Source organism: Pterocles gutturalis, unplaced genomic scaffold (assembly GCF_000699245.1).
Source record: "Pterocles gutturalis isolate BGI_N339 unplaced genomic scaffold, ASM69924v1 scaffold10639, whole genome shotgun sequence".
NCBI classification, from domain to species: domain Eukaryota; kingdom Metazoa; phylum Chordata; class Aves; order Pterocliformes; family Pteroclidae; genus Pterocles; species Pterocles gutturalis.
The window spans coordinates 356-23482 of record NW_010128218.1 but is presented as its reverse complement, the minus strand read 5'-3'; the positions used below and the strand labels follow the sequence as shown (position 1 = coordinate 23482).

Sequence of the window (23127 nt, the reverse complement as noted above, 5' to 3'; positions counted from 1 at the left end):
AGAGAATCTTCACTGCCTTAAGCATCATTTACTAAAGAATCCATACATGAAAAGACTACTGACAAGAAAACCAAGCTGGAGTAACAAATATCATAAAAATTACAATGCAGCTAAAGGAGCAATAACATTGATGAGTAACTTCTGACTCATTTAACTATTCTCTACACATTATGTCGGATTCTTATCAGAACTAGATGTGAACATCATATGAACTTCAAGCAATAACAGAGATCCTTTGGTGGGTTTTTAACCTTCCCCTTTAAATAAATGCCCGATTTCACAAAAAGCCAGCATAATTTTTAGGTATCACAAAACCAAGTCTTCATCATTTTGAGTTATTAAAATCCCACGCTACTTTCGTAAGAATTAAATGTGAGTTATCCTGCTTCTTTGCCTACAATGCAGTCTATTGAATTATCCACTGAAAAATGTATTTAGCTCTGAAATAGTAAAAATTTGATGCCCAACTTCCCAGTTAATTGAGTAATTCTGAAGGCACTGAATAGTTAAAAAAAGAAGTTAATAATGTTGTACAAGTGGTTACTGCCACAAAAAGGAAGGTTATTTACCAACAACTTTTTTGTACATACTGGCATACAGGTATCCTAAAGCATTGAAAAGTGATGGTTTTCGATGCTTGGCAGGATCCAAACTACGTGTGCTCTGTTCCTTTCAAGAAGCTGAGGAAGCACTTTTATAAGAGGCAAATACCACCCTATGAATTTATCTGGACCTCAGAATCTATGGAAATGTGATGGAGAAGACTAGGATGACATTTTCTAATTAGTATATTGACAATATTATCTTAATATTACATATTGGCCACCTTTCCTCTTTGTTCAAGTACTTCTTTATATAGAGTCACACTACGGGCGACTTTGTTAGCTGAAATATCACTGTTTCCATAAAGAAGGGTCCTGGGGTCTCGTAACTGAACAATAACTAAAGAAACGTTCTTTCCATCACAAAACTAATAAGAAAACATTTGACAACCAGATAATGTTTCCTAAGGCCACTACATGTAGCTCCAGATTTTAGAGCTACAGGAATGTTACAGGAATGAAAACATTTGACAAACGGGATGTTACCGCTGCCATGCCTTGCAAACTAACTGCACCTTCACCACTGTGTAGCAGACATTAACTCTTCTCCGTAAGTATGCAGTAGATCAGGGAAGAGAGAAGTCTCTTCGAAGGACCTAACCTTCCCTATATCTCTGAACAACAAAAAAAAAAAAGTCCCCAAACTTCAACTAAATCATCCAAAACCACCACAATGACAGGAAAGTACTATTTAGAACTCCAGTAAGTAGATCATGGCCAGAAGTATCCAGCACTGCCTATTCCAATTCCTCACGTAAACCACTTCCCTTTGTATAAAGGGGCATTTCACAGTGTCTTGCTTGTTGAGATACAGCAGGACATTGGTGTGGACCAACACCCCGAGCAATGGTCTCCAGGAAGCGAATCCAAAACATGTAGCATATGTTTTCCTGTTCTCTGAGCTCCAGCATTCTGGAGTTCTGCAGTTCAGAGCTTGCACAGAAGCAAGCTCTCAAACTGAAAAGATAGGCATACATCACTCACAATGGATGGTCAAGGAATGTTGAATGGAATATTGATGTAAACATCATCACTACCTGGCAAAGTCTTGAACCCTTGATTACCAAGAGCTCAGAGAGAGAGAGAGAGAGAGATACAACAGATCAAAAATCTGGCAGAAATTGTGCAACAGAAGCCTCATAATGATGCCAGAATTTCTTACATATTTGTGCCTTGCAAAGACAGCATGATAATTAGATACATGAAACTACGCCAAAGCCAAACAACAGAAATTTTTACTTGGCATTTTGAGTATGTTGTAACAGAACTAATCCCATAGTTGTTTTCTCTTCTCTAGATTCGCAGAAGCTGTCAGTGATAATAGCTAGGTTATATGAAAAAAAACCAAACATCCTTTCCCTCTTGCAAAAATAAGGTATTTCTTAATCCTCCTAGGGCTATTGAGGCATGTAATAAAAAGCTCAGGTCAGCTGGCGAAGATTTACAGTAACTGAAAGTGAAAATCTCCTGACAAAATGATGGTGGAGGATGCATACAAACTATGACTCCACTTTACTGTAGAAAAATAAACTTGATATGAAATTCAAAGGGATGTATATATCTAAACTTGCTTCCAAAATTACAGTCTAATACCATATTTTGCAGAGGACAAAAAGGTTTCTTGCCTCCACAGGAATATCAGTTACAGGAAGCAAGAAGGTTTGGGTTTTCTGCTGTTTGAAGGCACTTAACAGGAGAGAATTCTCCAGGTGAGATGGTAACAAAAGACTGGGAGTCTTGGAACATAAATGAAACAGTTTGAAAGGAGAATAAAAGTGATGGGCAATTATGGAAGATCTCTTAGCCCCTTTCTGCTAAGCACAAAACTGCAAAAAAAACCCCTAAAATTTATAGGAAGCTCTTGCAAAATTCTTCACTGAATACACAGGAAGAATCTACATGTTGCCTTTTCAACAAGTAAAACTGGATGCTCTGAGGAATCAGAATCCCACAGCCAATACTGACATGGGAAAGGAAGAGGTCATCGTTGTGTGACTAAATCTCTTACCAAGAAAATACTGAAAGCCTGACATACAAAGAAGAATTTCTCTAATCGTCCAGGTTGCTGAGAAGAAAATAAGTTGGGGTGAATGGGCACTCACTGCCTGTTTATGACCATGTGTGCTGCATAAATAAATGAGACTATGCCAAGGGTGTGCTGAGGACCTCATTTTTTGTCTTAACAGTGCTCGTGTATGGGAAAACTCTTGTTGCATGTACATACATACAAGTAACTAAAGCAGAATTCCACATTCTGTTCAGTAATTAATTTTTTTTTTCTTTTTAGTGTTCTAATGATAGGTTCAAGTTGTAAAAGTCTATGAATACAGAATCAAAGAATAATTCAGTAATGATGCAGTTCTGTGAAGCCAGTACTAAATTTATTAATTCTGAATGAAATGTAAACATAATTTGAAGAGACAACAGGCCATATACCCCTAATTAAGGATATACTCGTACCCTTAATAAAAAGGCCGACACATATCACAGTTACCTCTAACATTTTATCAGAAAATTGTTCATCAATATTCCTTAAGAAACTTGAGGAGTTTCTAGAGCCATTCCTTAAGCAACAAATGTAATTGCCATTTCAGACAATATACTCAATAACAAGATCTAAAACACCAGTGAATGTAAGATGACTTACAAGCTTACTCTCTTAAACAGTTAAATCTAGATTTTCAAAAAAAGTTATTTAACCATCCAAATCAAGAATTTCCATATTTTACTGAACTGTCAAAAATAAAAATTGAGCCCAAATTAATAATGTCTTCTGGTAAGAAAAATAGCTAAATACATTTCTTAGTGTCAAAGTTTTTCTTAAGTTACGTAGTTATGTTAATATTCACCATTGTTTTCATTTTTAGAATGAAACATTCATACCATTTTCAATAAAACAGCACAAAACCGTTGAACCCATAATTGTCACACTGGCAGAATGATAAAAAGCAGGACAGACCAAAGCTGTTATGCACCGAACATTCATGTCACAAGTGATTAAAAAAACTCTCAAACATTACCTTTCTTTTCAAGGGACCTAAACGTGCTGATTTAGCGTCTTGTGCTTTATAAGTCAACCATAAGGCACTGGCCACATGTTGGACAAAACAGATTGAATCACCATACTTTATTTCTGGGACTCCCATTCCATCTATGTCACGTTTAAGACTAGAATCCTGCTTTTCTTTTAGCTCCTAAGAAGATAAAATAGAAGGTGGCATTTAATCTCTGTAGTGGAACAGGATAAACCACTGAACTCTACACTGAAACACATTCCAATACTGAACAATGTTTATGCTACTTACGTTAAGAGACAGTTAAATCTCATTTCACATAATTTCTGTTTCTATCAAATTAAGTAGTCAGATTCTGATTAAAAATTATTTCAAATCTGAAACATCATTTTCACTGAAGCAAGAAAAATCAAGTAAAATCTTTAAATATTTAACCTAACCTAATCAATAATTGAATTACTGATGTAAATAAAGTCTCAGTTTAGTAGAGTCTGTAGAACTCAATATTACTAACATTTTCAAATTTCAGCTTAAATATAAAAAAATAAAAATGGCAGAAATATATTTTGAAATTTACTTAAATATTTTTATGCTGAATAATTTTTTGTTTATAAATCGAATATACAGATAAAAACTTCACTTAGAATAATGCTTCTGTATTGCAACAACCAGCAAAGAAGAAAATATTTTAAAAATAAGTACAACTTGGCTTTTACATTTATTTTACTTTTGCATTTCTTTTTTTTTATTTCTTTTTTTTTTTAGTTTTTCCATGTATCCTCTTTGTAAGAGGAATTAGATTCTTTCAAATCTCTTTTAAAGACATTGCTCAATGCTCAGCTGAAACACCAGTACAATTTTTTAGCCCAACCTATTTCTTAATGCCATTATTCTTCATTCACAACCAGAGGATTTTAAATTTCCAGCACAAAATCATGTTAATTTTTCTCTAAAATAAAAGTTTTCCTTTCAAAATTGAATTCAGGATTAAGAACAGAATTATACAGATTATTCTGTAATAGCAAATTACAGGTGCATGCGCATGTGTGAGATTAAACAAAACACCCTAAGTACAGTAATTAGATTATATAATTTTTCTGTGATTTAAAATGCTGATGGGCTTAACTTTAAGTTTAGATAGTTGCTCATTAGTTGCTAAGTAAACAAAATATGTTAGACATTGATACACAATTTAAATTATGATATGTGTAATAGGTTTTCTTATTTCAATTCAGTTTACTGAATGTTCAACATCTGTGGAGTAAAGAGAAGTTCTATTTTAACTATGCTAATCAACTTTCATTGATATGGAATTTAGCTGTCACATTTCAACAATAATTTTAGTTGAAACAGACAGCATTATAATGCCAAGATGAAGTAGAATGAAATTACAAGACATTCCCTGGGGATAACATTACAATATGAAGACTATGGGGAAATTATATCATATCATATTTATGGGGACTGCACTACCACGTAAAGATAAAGATGAACTTTTTCAATACACATTAACGGTGAGGCCATTAAATAGAAAATACAGTAAATTAGCACAAATTCATTAACTTTCAGCAATTAATTATTTGGCTTTACATAGCACCCTGAAGACTTAAACATTTTTATCAAATATTATGTCGGCATCAAGAATCAAGCATCAATGAAAATTACAATGAAAGAAATCATAATGTGGTAACAAGCGATTATAATTAAGTTACTGTTTTAAAAAAAATTGAACCATACTGATCATTTTGACAACACTCAACATAAAGAAAGAACAAGATGTTTTGAATTTCAGAAATAAAGCTTTAGAATTATTTTGGGGGCCTGAAGGCTGTTCTCACTTTCAGCAATAAAGCATAAATTCCTCTTCGTGATATTTTGCTCTTTGTGCTCTGTCCAGTTTCTCTAGGATTTCAGCCAAGTAATTTGATAGCAGTGTGCAAAGAGAGGGTGTGTTTTCTAACAGCTGAAAAGTATAGTCAGACAAAGATTATTGGGGGAAAAAGAAAAAAAAATATCTCTTATCTAGATACTTGCACATATCTTAGCAGCAAAATAAACAAACACTTCTTCCTTCAAAACCCCCTCTTCATAACCTATTCTCAGTTTAACTTCCTCAGGCTATGAATGAATCAAGTCAAAGAAAACAAATCACATCATGGGTGGAAGATGGCAAAGAAAAAGTAACAGTAACAAAAAAAAGAAGGAAGCAACGAACAAAGGAACTTGAGGGCAAAGCTGTCAAAGATGAAAATTTTACAGGGTATTTAATACACTAGAAGAAGGGCAAGATTTAGAAAATGAGACAATTCACAGAATCATAGGTTCCTACATAACAGAAGGAAGGTAAAGAATGGCAGTGTGAACAGGAGAAATAAACCCAACTGCTTTACAGTAATTTTTCAACAGTCTTCCTGTGAAAACACAGTAGGGAGAAAACTCTTGATACCTTAAGGGCTTGTTTACACAGCCCTTAGAATGCTAAGACAACCTGACTACTGAACTCTTATTAAATCTAACCTATGTGAGATAAATAAAATTGTATCTTTTGGTGTTTCACACTGTTATTGCATTAAAAGTACTGCCATAGCCACCTCAATTTAACAAATGAAAAAGATAAAAGGTCTACAAACATAAGAGCAGAGGACTGATACATTGAGCTTACCTATCTTGCTAGTGGGCTATACTGTACTCTGTACACTTTGCTGTATACATTTCTACACCACAGTGGGCAAGATAAAAAAAAAAGTTGATTTTAATTTTACCTTCTACTTTCTCCTCCCATACAAAGGAAGCAGAAAAAATAGCTTAATACTGTATTTGAAATGCAGTGCTTACTGGGAAATGACCAACTATAAAACATGAACTCACAAATAAATACTTGAACTTTTAGAGACAATTGCAGGTAAAGGACTCTGTAATACCAATCATCTTATTCCAAAAACGAATTAAACTTTATGAATACTACTAAACTATTACGACATCCTAATGCCATGTTGAGCCCCTAAGATAGCTACATGCTGGCAGTAATATTAAAATGATATCAAATCCTTCTGCATGAGTCATCTGTGACTTTTGAATGTGTCAGAATGTTACTTACTCATACTACATCAATAATTTCTTCATTGTCAATTGTATATACTGCCATGAAAATAAAATACGAAATCTCAAATACTAATTCTGGGCTACAACAATCTTTAAATAAATATTTTAAAATAAGCTCTTGCTCTTCACTGTGATTATTCTCAAAGAAATTAATAAGCAGAAACAAGGTTCTGCTTAGCATAGTATACTGAGCCAAGTACTGTGCTGGAATGAGAACATCTGATTTCAAAACAGGATTCCATTTTTAGGGAAACTGCTGTGTCTGTGGTCACAAGGCATTACAGAACTGCTGCCTCAAAATATAAAGGCTGACATTTTAAATCTTTGTCAAAAGTAAGCTCTACATTAAACCCAATAAAAGGCATATTTTGGAGGTGTTCTATAAATTTCTGATGCCTGTATGCTTAGTTTGCAGTGATTTGCAGTAAACAGACATACAATGCACAAGCTGTTTTCATTGAAAACAGCACCATAATGTTGTTTAGCGTATTCTTTCACTTTTTTAAAAGCTCTGATCTATTCTTATTTATGTAAGGACATATTAAGAAAAATTCTGATTTTACCTGCCAAAGGAAACAAAACAGTGAAAGTAATTACATTATGAATGCAATCACAGGTTTTGAAAAGCAAGGAACGCACAACACTGCTGAAGTGGTATGTAACAATACTGAGGACACTGCAAAAGGTGTGCTTTTGCAACAAGAGGGTCTCTATAACTGTTGGAAAATAACACTTTAAGTCACGTCTACAGGCTCCTGGGAAGCCTAAGGGGTTTGGTATAGTCCACAAAGTAAACCAAAGTATACTACAGTATACCTCAGCTCTGCCTACTAGAAAACATAATTTTTTTTTTCCCCACAAAAAAACTTCTGCTGGGTTTTAAACCGGAAAAAATACCTCAACGGAGAAATGTTTTATTTCCTTTTCCAATACTCCACAGCAATGTGTCATCTGAGTAACCCGGTCTGAATTCAATGTTGACACCACCTGGAGGAGAAGGCTGGACTAGGTGACTTCCCAAGGTCCTTTCCAATCAGAATTATTCTATGACTCTAAAGAGCAGGAGCACTGTTAAACACCCAGGTATTCCAATACCCTACTTTTAAGGCTCTATACACAGCTGGATAGGAAGGTATTGGTCAGTTATCTTGAAATTTTCCTTCATTCATGCCATATTAAGGTCCTGGCAAGTGAAAATATTTCCACATCGAGAACATGAACAGGAGAAAACAAAGGTATACAAATACATATGTGCAGAAATTAAGATAATCACACTTGCATACATCCAGACTATTAGTTCAACAGTTCTTTTCCCCCCTCAATCTGTATGCAATCAGCACTTGGCTTTAAGAGTCCTTTCCTTCTTATAGTCCAGATCAATCTCTGGGGTTTATTCGCTTCCAAAATCTCATCTCTCTTTCTTCAGGAAGAGTTTTCATTGTTTGTTCCCCTCACTTTTGGAACCACTAATGTCTGTATCCATGCACCAGTGCAGCTCTCACCTGCCCAGACAATAACTAATCTTATTCTTGGCACAGGCAAAAGTAAACTTATAACCTATTGTGAGATAAAAAGACTATTTTCTATATAGGACAACATGAATCCTAGGATGAGACACTGAACTTGTATTTCATATAAAAATGTACATTAACAACTATATTATGTAGAAACACAGTAGAAGGGATGAATGGATAACACAGTTATTATTAACTTCTACATAATTAATTACTACTGTACCTCACCTTAGTCATTTTGGGGAATGTAACAAATTTCACTAATGTGCCTTTGAAGCACACCAGAACAAAAAGGGTAAGAAAATAGGGTATGTTTATTCAATGTAGCAGAAATTATTTATTTTATGAGTATGCACACATAAACATAAAATTTATATACTTAAAAATTATGCCTTTACATGCACGGTTTAAAACATTAAGAAATTGCAAGACAGTCAGTGTCCAATTAGGCATTGAGTATGTTACAGGCCTTTCAACACAATGTTAAACGAGTAACTGTGGTACTCCTGGCATACTGATCTTCCTTACCAAGATGCCATAATTTGCCAAAAATGGGGAAAAATTACAGCTGCAATAAATGCCTCTGCACAACATCACATGTACAATCTACACTGTACAGCCTTTATACTGAAGAAACAACCAAAAACTATTTGGTGAGCATCTAGCAATCTAAGGAAATTTCCTGAGAGTTTTTCAATTATTTTGATTGGTTAAAATATAAATTCTTGGCATACCATATGAAGTCACACTAATACACATTGTTATGTTAAACATGCTAAAAAGACGTATTTGCTTTTGACAGTCTAGCATCTGTCATGACACTTAATGTTAGATTTTATCTAATATATATCTAACTTTAAAGATTCTCTTCCACTGCCCTTGAGGGACCTTATAGCATTCAGAATTACATGGAACATTTAACTTCTCATACCTAACAAAAAACTCTATGGTAGTAGCTACGGCAACTATTCATAAGCAATATCATCAAAGTGTGTGAAAACTTTTCATCATCTCTGGCATAAAAATCTTTCAGTTTCTGGAAAAAAGTTATTGATATTTCCTACCTCCATAATCATTCTTCATTCTCTCTCACTTGTACTGTTTTTTTTCATCTGAAAATGGTGAAAAAGCTAGTAACATGCAATTAGCAGCTCACTAAAGAGCACAGTTTGAAAACATATGGTGTAGAAATCACTGACTACATTTTCCTTGTCATTCACCTATCAACACACTGCACAAAGAATAGTAAGAGCAGAATCTTGCCTGACTGAACTGAATTCAATTGAACTAAATGATGACAGATAGAACTGGAATGAATAACATTCTAATGAAATTGTCCAACTAAAATGATTCTATAATATAGAATCTATAGCATTCGTATTAAACCACCGTATCTTTCACTGTATTAGTTTTCAATCTTGTTTTTTTTAACCTGTTAACAGTTTAGTTTACTCTAAAATTTATTATCCCTATTTTTCCTCTTTGCTACTCTTGACTCAGATTGTTTACCTTTGTATTTAAATGCATAATCCCTGTCAATTGCTTCAATTTAGAAATTACAAATAATTTATAAAGTCATTGAAACAACTCTGAACTACTATTTGAGTGTTCCACATGTAGGACAAGTTTGAATTGATGTAATTTACCTTTGACGCTCTAAAACAAAAGGCAGTAGACGTTGTGTCTGACTTTTCTCTATCTAACATGGCAAGTCCTTCATCTTCATTCAGAGCCAAGTACTTTCCTGTTGTAATATGTCGAAGACGGAAAGGCTGTCCCCATCTGATGTTACTTCCACTCCAGCTAAACATATGAGACACCAAAAAATAACATATAAAGTAAGCAAAACTACTATTTCTATTTTGGGCTTTAAAGGCATTAAGGAAATAGAATGTGCTCTATAAATTCTTTTTTGGTTTTGACTTCAAGATTTGCATCAAAACAGATGCAAAACTTAACACATTTGCAAAGGGAACCTTGGAAAGGAGTATAGCTTTAATTTTCTTGTTTCTATACCCTCTCTCTGTTTTATTAGTGTGTTACATATGGGGTGCATAAAAAAATCGTATATGTTTCTGAAAAATATTAAAGTGTAAATTAACTACTCTATTTCAGTTAACTGCCTAAACAAACTAATTAAACCTGAGGACTCAACATTCCAAAGAACTACCCTACCTCTCTGTCAGTTGTGAGGGTATTTCATTTGCAAATATAATACACCGAGAGTAAACCAAACATACAGTACAGAAGATCATCAAAGTTAAAACGTGTATATCCTTATGGTATATATCAAAATTTCCCTTGCAACAAGATAGCTAATCACCTAGGGAAGGAGATGGAGTCAAAAAAAAAAAAAAAAAAGGACAACACCCATGGTGGATATTCTGATTTCCACCTGTGCTTCTAAAATTCAAAGTAAAAACTAGAAAAGCATTTTACTTTTGGACAGGAGCAATGTCTCAAGCTGACGTATCTCACAGGCAACACTGTTTCTGATATGGGACACAGACAGAAAAAAAAGTCTTAAAATACTGACGTTCCCCATATGATTATATCATGGTAGATTACTTTTGATTAAAGACAATGGACATACTAACATATATTATATAGCAGGACAAATATATTACTAATTTTCTCCTTTAAGGGTCTATAACAATTGACTGGCTGTTAACATAACAAGAGTTGCTAACAAAAAAGTTCGAAAAATACCTGTACCTTATTCGTAGAGGTTCTACTCTCCACAAAGACCTTGCTCGAACACCAGCTCCTCCAGTTTCATAAAGTACTTTCCTACAGAAAAGATTCAGAAGATCAACCCCTTGTGCTTATAAGTTACACAGTACTTGTAACTTATTCCTCTGTAAACTGTGAGGACTCACTTCTTCTCTTCAGCTAAACAGATGGAGTTGAACGGACAGAAGATTCCTACTCATCAGTGAGAGCACGATACACAATCTGAATGTCCCATGTAAGTCAGGCTATTTCCATTAAGCTATTCCCTCTCAGGAGTTGATAAAATACTTTGCCTTCAAAGTGGCTGAGAAACTTTCGCTGTTACTTAATCAGCCATAAAAATAAGTAATTCAGACAGGTCCCAAGAGTGTAATCTAAATTACTAATGCTCTTAAATACATATAAACACAAAATTAAAATAAGGATAGACATTTGCATACATTAATGATTATCTGCAAGAATACAACATCAGACACTTCATTCCTAGAAGTACTTCTAACATTGTTATTAAAAGACAAAAATGGTGGCGATGATGAAACTAAATTTTTGTATCATAATCCTTGCAAAACAGATAATACAGGTAAGATTATATATTAGTTTTAGGAAACTCAGAGAAACAAAAAACAGGAAGTGAAGAGATTCAGCCCTTAATACAATCTAGTTTTCTTGAATTACTGTCTGGGGGTTAGTGACACGTTCTAGCACTGAAACTAAATTCGACTCAATAATCACATACAAACAAATACAAACTGTTGTAGACTAGTCCTGTTCATGGGAATACATATAAGAAAGTTTTAGTTTTTCATCTTTCAGTAATCATTCATGTCTTGTCATCCAAGCATCAGCATTTGTATAACCTTTCTCATATCGAATAGATATAGGAAATATAATGGATAATAGGAAAGGTCTTGATCTGAAACTTCGGATTCATAGAACCTTTTTCTTTTAGTAATAATCTATAAAAATAATTTTAATAATAATTGTATTTGTTACATTCTTCAACAGTATAAAATTTAGGAAATAATATATTTCTTCCCAAATTACTATTATAACTAAGTATTTGATTAGTTTGATGTGCACCTTACCCACTTTAAAATGTTTTAAGAATCTTTTAACTAACTATATCTAACTGATTTTACACATTTTTAGGCCACCATCTGCAACTTTACTGCTGTTGGGAAACTGTATTAGAGTGAAGGCCTTGCTTTCACAATATGACTCCCAAGCTATCCTCCATACTGTGCTACGTAAAGGTTTATTGCATCATGATTCTACAATAAATTGAAATGTTCTATTACTCATAGCAAATGCTCAGTGGATGCCTTAACTAAACAGAAATCTGTTCACAAAGCAAACTAGTACTAGAGGATGACACAATTATTTTTTGTTATGCCCTTAAGAGTGTCATAACAAAATGTATGTGTAAACTGTGAGTGTGGTCAGAAACTGAGCCCTTCAGGCAGACATAATAATACCACGTTCTTAATAATGTAATATACTGCAGTACTCCTTCATAATCTGAGCAAGAAAGACAGGTTCAGACATACAAGCAGAATTATTCCAGATGCAAACCAAACTGATTCGCTAGCTTCTTTTCAAAAGTGCAGCAAACTTCCAAAAGTTTGCTTGGTTCTTTGATTTTTTTCTTAGAGCAATATAAACAGACAGCCTTTTGTGTATTTCTAAACTTCTCTGGCAGTGGTTCTTTCTGTTAATATATTTATTTATTGATACCTAAAGGAGAGATTGTTTGAACCTTTCAGCAATATCATTTGATTCATACTTATTCCGAAATGTTTTCATCAATTTCTAATGAAAAAAATTGTTGTAGCATTGTCAGAGGTAAGAACAGTAATTCATATAACTTGTTCTTCCCTTTCCCAATGAAAGAATGGGTGAAGAAAGATGACGAAAACAATTCCACTGTTTCTTTTTTAATTAAAATAATTGGAATTGACCCCAAATCATAAAGACAGTCAAACTGAAAAACACAGAATAATGCAGAATGAAAATAGGACTGTACCATAATGTGATCAAGGTACTAAAAAAAAAAGAAAGTTCAAACTGTAATTTGGTTCTTAGGAAAGGCTTTTGTTTACACCTCACAAAAACAACAAAATAAAAAAAACCCCACAAACTAAAAATCTAGTAGGACATTAGAGAAAGGCCTTTATTACTATTAAAAAAAAAAAAATGTTCTGCGTACCCTGAGTTTCAGCTCAAGACCTCTCCTATTATCCACTGTATTTCATATATGCATTTGATATGAGAAAGTTTATACAAATTCTGGTGTTTGGATGACAAGACATGAATGATTACTGAAAGATTAAAAACTGTCTTACATGTATTCCCGTGAACAGGACTAGTCAACCCTAGCATGCACAGGAGCTGACCTTCTCTTGTACTTATGTATCTGTAAAAATGTGCAGCAAGGGAATTTAAAATCTGCCTTCCTGCACTGTCAAACTTGACTGAATACTGCACATGCATACATAAAAATGTCACAAGCTAGCTGTTATACAGTCTGTCCTGAATTAAAGTAGCATTTTGAAATGCAGAATTTTAACTGGCTTTTCAGATTGTAAAATTCTTTTCCTTTTTCAATAGTTAACAGAAAAAAAAAAGTTTAGCATTTTTCTTGTCCAACTATGGGACCTGGAACTCAACTTGTGAAATAAAGGTTTGTTTTTCTTATCTGAGCAAGCGTTTCTACAACTTTTCTTCTATTGAGAACACTTAAGGTTTTGATTTATCTGATATTCTGCTTCTTGATGAACACCAATACATTCCAGGAAGAATCTACATATTAACATGATGTATACTGAAGTGTGACAAACCATTTGCATCCAGTATCTTTATAAGATGATGGACTTGTAGATCTACATCTGTACATTATTTAGGAGTCACACTTAAGAACACACATGCAATTTCAAAAATTCCAAAATGACAGTGCACCTTAAGATTAAGAATACATATTCCTCATAGCAGAGGTAGTAGTATTTCCTACACATTTTGTCTTCTGTAATAATATTTTTGACACTCTAGAATCAAAATAGAAAATGACAACAAAAACCCTAGCAATCAATTCACCTTCATTTCCAGACTCTATGAATATGATCTTTCAAAGTCGCTTCCAACCTGGGCTGTTTTATGACTCTGTGAATATACTGAATACACAATAACTGTCTGGAGTTTTTATTTTCTGTTTTCATCCTAGATCCTCATTGGTCCTATTCACTTTACTGATGTTACTTTTGGAGAATCTAATGACCTCTTCCTAGCTAAGCTCAAAACTAATGATCTCTTTCCATTCTCTTTGACCTCCTTCAGTTCTCCTTGTCCCAACTCAACCATTCCTTCACTGAAAGAATACCATAGGTATGTCCCTGTTCACCTCTTATACTTAAATTCCTATACTACTTAAATTCTCCCACCTTTTCCAGCTTTTTTCTACATGCAACACTGTACTGGCATTAGTGACTTGCTCTTACAGTAAAAAAACTGCAAGTGAAAGAAAATTGCTGCTTTTTCACAACAGTATACACACATTTTCTTAATCTTCTCCTTGATTCCATCCATCCATCCATCCATCCATCTTATTCTGAGTTTTTGCCAAGCCTTCCTTTTTAATGTTCAATAAGTCCATCCCCTGTATTTTCACTTGGCCTGTAATAGAAGACCTTAAGATTCTTGGCAGAGAATAGTCACTGTATGAATTGTTAAGAAGCATTCTCTACAGAAGGCTTCAGATAATTACATGTCTGTTCTGTGAAAAGAGAAATTATAATTCTCGTCTAACTTAGGTTATTTAATAGTCCTAATGGAATGCACAGAAATGATTAAACAAAAAGATGGAAATAAACATGACCATTTTTTACAGTTCTTTCTCCTATTGCTATTTTGGTTTTTTATGTATTCATTTTGTTTTGCATAATGTAAATGTGACTCCTACAACTATGGCACAGTACAAACTTGGCCTTACATCTATTATGCAGCTCACAAATCCAAAAGATAGGACAACTGCAAATCATCAATTTTAGCACATTGTATCACTATCCAACATTTGAAAATACAGCACACTATTCTCCTATTTTAGGAATATAAATACATAGATTTCATTCAGAAAAATAAACATTTCTGTATTTTACCCTTTTATTTACATAGTTGTAAAAAATGGAGGCAGAGCTTAAGGTGGTAATACACACCAAACATACATTAAGAACATATAGGGCAAGAGAACTGGAGAACTATTTTTGGTTTTAATTATATCTGACTTGTAGATAAGTAACAGCAATAGAGAAGTACAGCATTTCTGAACATACTGAAAAGTCTCAACGCCTATTCTAACCTTATTAAGACTGGGTGTTTATGAAATTCGTCTGAATATGACATCTGTTCCACACAAAGTATCTAGATCCTAATACTTCTGCTAGTATTTTTATACTACATATGCATATTTTCACACTCTGTGCAAACTTTGTATCTTTTTTTTTTATATAAACATGGAAAGAGAACAGCAATAAAAAGAAAGTGAAGTTTTCCCCCATTCAGTTTGAGTTTTCTTTTGGCTTTGGACATTTTTTACTCCACAGTAACGTAAAAATGGAAAAATTAGAGTTGAAAAGTTTACTTGACATAACCGCATATTACTTGTGGTATCACACTACTTAAAGCATAACTTATTTGCCACAATTGTTATAGAGATCTTATTTTTGAATATGATTTTTAATGCTCGGGTTTTTGTGTATCGAAATTATTAGCTTGCTGTGCTTTTGATTATCAGCAAAATGCAAAATTAAATTCAAATAATAAATCAATATATAGTAGCTGTAGATTTAAGTTTAATACAAAAGTGATTTAATCTAGCTAATATGATTTAATTATCTTAACATATTAATCTAATTTGAGAGAGTAAGAACTTGCACAAACATGCAAAAATATATAAAATAGGAAAGTCATTGTATAGGCCAAACCTTCAGCTATTTTTAACGCTTTTTTAAAAAAAAATTACCATCTTCCCTGATAATGCTTTCTTACCTTTGCTTATAGTTGCACACATTAAAGACAAACAACATAACAGGCTGAAATCTCAGTGGAAATCATCTACTTGAATTTCAGCAATAAAAGAACTCATGACTGATTTTCTGCTTGTAACAACATCACTGCCTAATTAAAGATTGCTGTAAAGAGTGTTTAACCTATCTAACCTCAAATTCAACTGTAATTCAACAATCTATTTCTTTTTCTTAAGAAGAAAACATATAAAAATGTACCACCACTCACTTGTGCTGTAAATCATTCTGATCTGTAGGTGGAATTGTCAAACACTCATCATGGCCATGGAAAAAACGTACTACATGCCCACCAAGAAGATAACCTGTAGAAGAAGCACACTTACTCATTAGCTTAAACATTGACAATATGAAAATAACACCCTCAAAAAATATTTAAAAATTCAAAAGACCTAGGTGAAATCTGTTGTACAAATCTTCACTCATAACTGAAGTTAAACAAGAAGAAAAAAATTAGTATGACAACACATTATTTTTAGTATCTCTTTCAGTTAAAGAAATTTTTTCTGAAAATTAAGACAAAAAGAAAGTATCTCTTAACATGTGAAAATTAAATTAGGATTCTGAGACAGAAAAGGAAAATAAAAACTGCTACATAATTAATATTTTGAAAATTGAATGCTTTAGGTAAAAGCCAAATTATATATATAATATCACAGTTTCCTCCCCTTAATTTAAATGTTCTCAACACAAAATAATTTGGCACGTTTGGCAGTTTGTTCTGACACTTATAATTTGTGTCAAAATCAAAAGTGCACAGCAGCAGCAGGAGACAGAGGACAGAAAAACACTTAGTTCTGAAGATTAAGCTTAATGGCAGGTAACTTTCCAACCCATTTAACACAAAGACTACAGGTCAAAACCAGGCCCTTTGCATTATAGAAAAAAGAAAAAAAAATGTTGTAGGAGGAGAATGATTCATCAGACCCTCAGTCCAAACTGTTCTGACCTTGTAAGTGAAATTAGTGCCTTTTAAAAGAACAAACACACATAAAGGAGAAAGGATAGAAGGAAATTTTTCATACTGTGTGGCCAATTCAACATAAATTTGTAAATTGGGAAAACAGTAACTGGCAATTATCCTGTTGCAAATTAATACAAAGGTCAAAGCAAAGAAATAACACAAAAAAAATTTATACTTTCGTGATATTTATGTTCCTTCAAAAGTACATCAAACATCCCAAAAAGCCTGTTGTGAGACTTCTAGTCTGATTTTAGACTCAGGAAAATCCATTTTCTCAGTCTGTCCATTCAACTTGAGCTAGGCTGCCAAGTCTTTTGACTTGATCATCCCTCACATAAACCGCTCTAAGAAGTACATATACAGCTAAACCTAAGCCTAAGTTGGGAAAAAACTGACACACAGAAAACCTACTTTTCTGCTTACCCACCCTACCCCCCCACTTTTTTTTTATTATGCAATTTTTGATTACATCTTCAGTTCTGAGCTATACAGTACAAGGGTCCCAAGTACAGCAAAGAGCCACTAAAATGATTAAGAGACTGGTGCATCTCACACAGGAGGAAAGGCTGAGAGAACTGGGACTGTTTCACCTAGAAAAGAGAAGGCTCTGGGGGGACCTCATCAACGTACAGGATGGAGTCAGGCTCTCTTCAGCGGTGCCCAGTGACAGGACCAGAGGCAATGGGTAACAAACTAAAACACAGGAGGGTTCCTCTGAACATCAGGAAACACTTTTTCACTGTGAGGGTGACTCAACACTGGCATAGGCTGCCCAGAGAGGTTGTGGAGTCTCCATCCTCGGGGATATTCAAAAGCTGCCTGGACACAGTCCTGGGCAACCTGCTCTAGGTGGTCCTGCTTGAGCAGGGGTTGGACCAGGTCCCTTCCAACCTCAACCACTCTGTGATTCTGTAAGCACTTAAGAAATCTAGCTGCCAAATCCCTGCTGCTACAGAAATCTAAAATATACCATCGATTTTCCATGATCTCTCTGTGTAGCTCATTATGTTTGTCATCTGTTACAAGTTTTTAATTTTACTATAGGACGGCTTTTCTGTTTGCTTGGTTTTGTTTTACCTGTGAAACCTGACAACACGATGACTTTTCCAGATTTAACCTCTATTCTATTTATGACCCATGATGGCATGGGACCAGCCAGCCATTTACAAATATATGGCTCCAGCATAAAACACTTCTTGCAACAGAAAGCATTAAGAAAGTATTATAAGAAAAATCCATAACCCCTGTGCTCTTAAAATGAAACCTACAAATGCTCTGAGTCAAGTTTCTTATGGCCCAGTGCACAGGAACACTGTGGGATGCTGAGTTAAAACCATTTGGGGTTATAAGGGCCCAACCATAGCTCAGATAAGCCTAGTGACTGTTAGTCCTATGATCCTGTACATTATTATATCATGTGACCAGTTTTCGGGTCAAGTGATACAAAATGATCCTGACTTAAAGTCATTTCCCATTTATAGATGTGGAGGGCTGATACTTCAAACAGAGAACAGCAGAGGTAAAGTACAGTGTTTCTTATGACAGTGTTAACGACAGAGTATGGCATTGAAATGAGGAGCAAGACTGAGTGGATGAGCTGTTCATCACAGAACAAGACATTTCTCAAACAGAATATGAAGCTTCTCAAACATGGTTGTGAAGTACAGTCAAGTACCTAGAAAGGAATCCTGACTCTGTGATGTGGGACTTAAAGGTTGATTAAGAGGATGCATTTAGAGAGCTTCTTTTCATTGACTACCACAGAGAGACGGTAAGGAAGCATGGCTGTGAGATCCTGAAAGGATACTGAGCAAATATATTAAAAATCACAACTAGGAGACAGAAATAGGAACTATGAGAAACCTGCTTTCCTTTTTGTGTGTACCTTTCTCTCTCCTCCGCTGTCTCTGTTACAGTGAGATTGAAAATCTAAGTTTACTGGCTTTAGTTATTCTGCAGCTCCTATTCCCCAAAGTTACACCGAAGACAATAAACTCATCTGTTGCTCTCTCTGACTTAATTTCTCATGCAGCTTTTTATGCTTTGCTGTTCTAAAGTTATAGCACTTATTTAGTTCTTTGTCAGTTAATTTGGCTGATATATCTGTATTTCCCCATTTTCCCTCCTGTTATCTTCTCTCGTATGCTGTTTATTTTCACTAAGCTATTTGGTTTTGAGTGTGGTTTTTTTTTTCATTTTCACTGTTTATGAAAAGCAACACAAAGTAATCTAAAGCATATATATTTCTAAATAAATAAAATGACAAACCTTCTGTGATATTGCTTCCTGAGCATGTAGGATGTACATTCCATAGCGTCTGCATAAAGGAGGCATCCACTTGAATACTTCCATTTGACATGGAGAGATGCTGAAATAAGATGACAGTAACAGGAAACAGTAAAATTTATGTGCTTAAAAATATTTAGTACATTAATTTCTCAACAATATAGAAATACATACTAAAGTAAACACACAAATATTATTTAAAAATTAGTAGTCACTTGGTTTTAAAATTATTTTTTATTCTAAATCTAATGAACAGACTCCATCTGCAGCTTAAAAATCTTCCACAGTTACAAAAATAAAAACTTCCCAAGATGGAGAATATTGAAGTACACCTCCAAATAAAGGCATGGAAACAGTCTTGTTCTAAGGAGAGGGGGAACTTTCACTGACAAAAAAAAAAAAAGTGCATTACAAACAGGTATTTCCTAGATTAGAAGAAATTTAATTCATAAGAATCCCAAACATTTTCCCCAACTCCTCACAGCATTTTGTGTTTTCCCACCCTGTGTCCACTTGCTAAACAAACCAACCTACCAGGTATCTTTCAGAGGACACACTGACCAGGATAAGATCATCACCTATTCGAACTTTTTCTCCTTCTGACCTTTGTTTAGAAGCAGGGTGTATTGTCCACCAGCATGCTTCACCTAAGGGACAGAGATACTTATCAAGGGTATAAAAACCACACAATCCCCAAGAAATGTAAGGGTACCTTTACATTACATTGAAATAACATAATAAATAATTGTGTCTTACTAGACATTCACCTTATAAAAGCACCTCATTCCTCTTATCAAACCATTTTGGTTCTTTTTCTTTTTATTGAAACTTTCTGTCAAACCATCTTTGTCATCACTGAAGCCAATACTACTCTTTTAATATTTTTTTAAAGCAACCAAGTATTTACAAACACTGATCAGAATTGTCCTCCTTTCAAGGCTCTCACTGACAGTAAATTGCTGACAGCTACCTCAGTCTTAATTATCACTTTTGTGTCGTCTTTTTCTTAATGTTCATATTAATTCACAATCTTCTGTATCATTTCCACCCTAAGCTACCTTTATGTTGTAGAATGCAGAATTGTGAAACAAATACTCCTAACTTTACAATATTGCTACACTACAAATATCAGTTCTGGGAGCAGTTCCATTAGCACTACAGACCACACAGCTACAGGATAGGCAAGGCTAACAGTGACAATCAAAGAACATTTCCTCCCTGTTAAATACAAAATTCCGCACTGCTTTGTGCACACACACACACACACACCATGCCCCCCCATTCTGGGATGATTACGTAATTAATTCCAAAACTTCACACCTTTCAGGGTCTAGTTAAGACCCTGAAGAAAGCTAGTTGAATACAGCTTTCTCACTGGGCAATGCAAAGTGGGAGAAAAATAAACAAAGGCAAAATTTGTAGCGTAAAACAAAGCACAAAAATCTGTTTGATCAGCTAAGAAATTTCATGTAAAACCTCCTTAAAACAAAATTTGAAGTTTATGAAGCTAATTATAAAGACGACAATTAAAGTCACATCCCTAAAAGTACAAATATAAAATGCAAAATCTTTAAAAGAGCGTAATTTCAAATATGCAGTAGCTTTTCACCTGCTAGGTGAAGAATACTTCCTGCACCTGAAACTGATTCAATAGGACAATTTCGTCAGTGGGGGAGCAGGGTAAAGGGAGGTGATATTACGGTGTTCAGTTTATGAAGTTTACAAGCATGCAGTAGTAATCAAAATCCTCTGTGCAGAACCACAACCAAGCATGCCTTTTATGCATTGCTTTTTATATCTTACCTATGTGTACAAGGACCTTTTTGTATATTTACAGTTACGCAAATACCAATATGAGACAACTACTGATATTAATTATAAAAACTCATGGGCAAAAACAGACACTTGCACAATAACTGTGAAAAACTACAAAATTATAAAGACAGATTTCACTGAAACTATTTGCAGAGAGACAGAACACATGCATTCCTTTTTATCAGCAAACCTAAAGAAAATGGTCTCCGTCTAAGGCAGCAACCAAAGACATAATCAATTAACAGGCTGTTAATAACTGAGACCGTTTTCTATGTGGCTACAAACAACTGAAATAAACTTCACTCATTCAAAACAGAAGGTCATGTAGATAACCAGAGTCACCTGGAAAGTTTCAAAGATCATGGTCCACAAACATTTTAACGCCTATATTGGCAGTGCCTCTCTATCTTCAATAAGATTATTTTGATTTTAATTTATTTTCAAAACAATAAAAAAATGGAAAGCACAGGTTGATATTAATACAACTACCATTTCTTTATTTGAAGCTTCACATTAATGAGGTGTGTATACAGGTACTCAGTTTTTCCTTCAAGGTATATGTCTGGGTGTGGGTACTACAGGGTCACCTGTTACTTTCTGAGGCATCTTCATCACTTCCAGTAACCATTAACACTATGTATCCAGTAGCACATAAACCTATTTGTGGTTCTTTGTGCCTGACTTGCTTTTAAATTCATTTAACATAGCTCCCAATGGCATCTCATCGTTTATATATGCAATTCATGGAAGTATAATTTTTTAATTTTTTTTTTTTTTACCTATATTTCTGTCAGCAGCACTGTTACTGGCAGTACTCCCGGAAACCTGTTAATTAGATTTTAAGGATTTCTTGTAATTTCTTGTTTGTGTCATATCTCTTCTACTCTGTCCCATTCTAATTTTGATACATTTTATGCTTTTGTTTTTCTTCAACTCTTTTAGCAATGTGCTCATTACATTTTTTCTGTTTTCCTGTCTCACAAGTTGCATACTTCTTTTGTTGCAAGGTCACAATGGATATTGTGAATGCACTGATATACGGCTTTTCTGTACTCTAATTCTACTGAAAGTGCCAAAACATACAAAGAGAAAACGAATGCATCATATTTATTTCATTCAACAGAAATATTTTACTTTGACCATTATCACCAGTGTAATTGCAGCTGCGGTAACTCAGTTTAATTGCAAGGCACTCTCACATTCTTACACAAAGTCAGTTAATTTACTGGAAGTCATCAGTATTGACAGTCATCATTTACTTTCAGTCACCTTATTTCTAATGAACACATAAACATGACATTCATAAGCTTACAGTGCCATTAATCCCAATGCCTCATCTAAAAAAAGAAATGTGTGATGTTTTCCTTCAAAAATAACTTGCCATACCTGCTGCATTTTCTCGTAGTCCCACATCAAATGCAAGTTTATCCGTCTGCGATCTTGATGATGTTAAACATGTCAAATACTGCAGAACAGTGAAGTTAGTTAAAACAAAAAACCCAACAGTATCCATTAACACACATGCCAAATTAATGCATTCACATTACTCCATCTTATTATCAGCCTATTTAATTTTTTTAAATTAGCTAAGCATTATGTTATTTGGGTACGAGCTCTTCCTCACTTTAAAACTTCAAAATCCTTTTCCTCTTGAGCACATATTTCTCTGTGCAATTTATCTCCTGCCTTCCAAAGCTTCACATAGTTCAACAAATAGGAACAGGTACACATCTTATTACAGCATTACTCTAATAAGTTTGTGTCATGAAAACATAGCAAGCATACCAAAATGTCGTCATCATACTTGCAACTCTGCTATATCAAGGCAACTACAATTTGTCTCATAAACATAAGCAACAGTTTGAAGACTAATGCAGCATTTTCTAGTACACAAAAAAAGAGGGAAGATGTTTTCTTGACTTCTCATTTCTTCAGTCTCCTATAAGGTATACTTGCATGGGCGCTAAAACAAAGGTGCAGAACAGTTAAAATCTTCCAGTTGTACAATGTAGTGGAACAAAATTT

General features: G+C 34.2%; 1 protein-coding gene across 1 annotated transcript in view; it reads right to left on the bottom strand.

Annotated features, from left to right (window-relative positions):
* LOC104466184 (ryanodine receptor 3-like) overlaps positions 1-22567 on the bottom strand; it is a gene marked incomplete at both ends in the record, with an annotated part of 34849 nt that extends 12282 nt beyond the window's left edge. The window contains 7 exons of the mRNA XM_010079529.1: positions 3623-3796; positions 9879-10035; positions 10948-11022; positions 16249-16342; positions 19270-19369; positions 19822-19934; positions 22489-22567. Of these exons, the coding sequence (XP_010077831.1) occupies positions 3623-3796; positions 9879-10035; positions 10948-11022; positions 16249-16342; positions 19270-19369; positions 19822-19934; positions 22489-22567 (792 nt within the window). The remainder of the gene's footprint in view (positions 1-3622; positions 3797-9878; positions 10036-10947; positions 11023-16248; positions 16343-19269; positions 19370-19821; positions 19935-22488) is intronic.
* Positions 22568-23127: the final 560 nt, after the last annotated feature.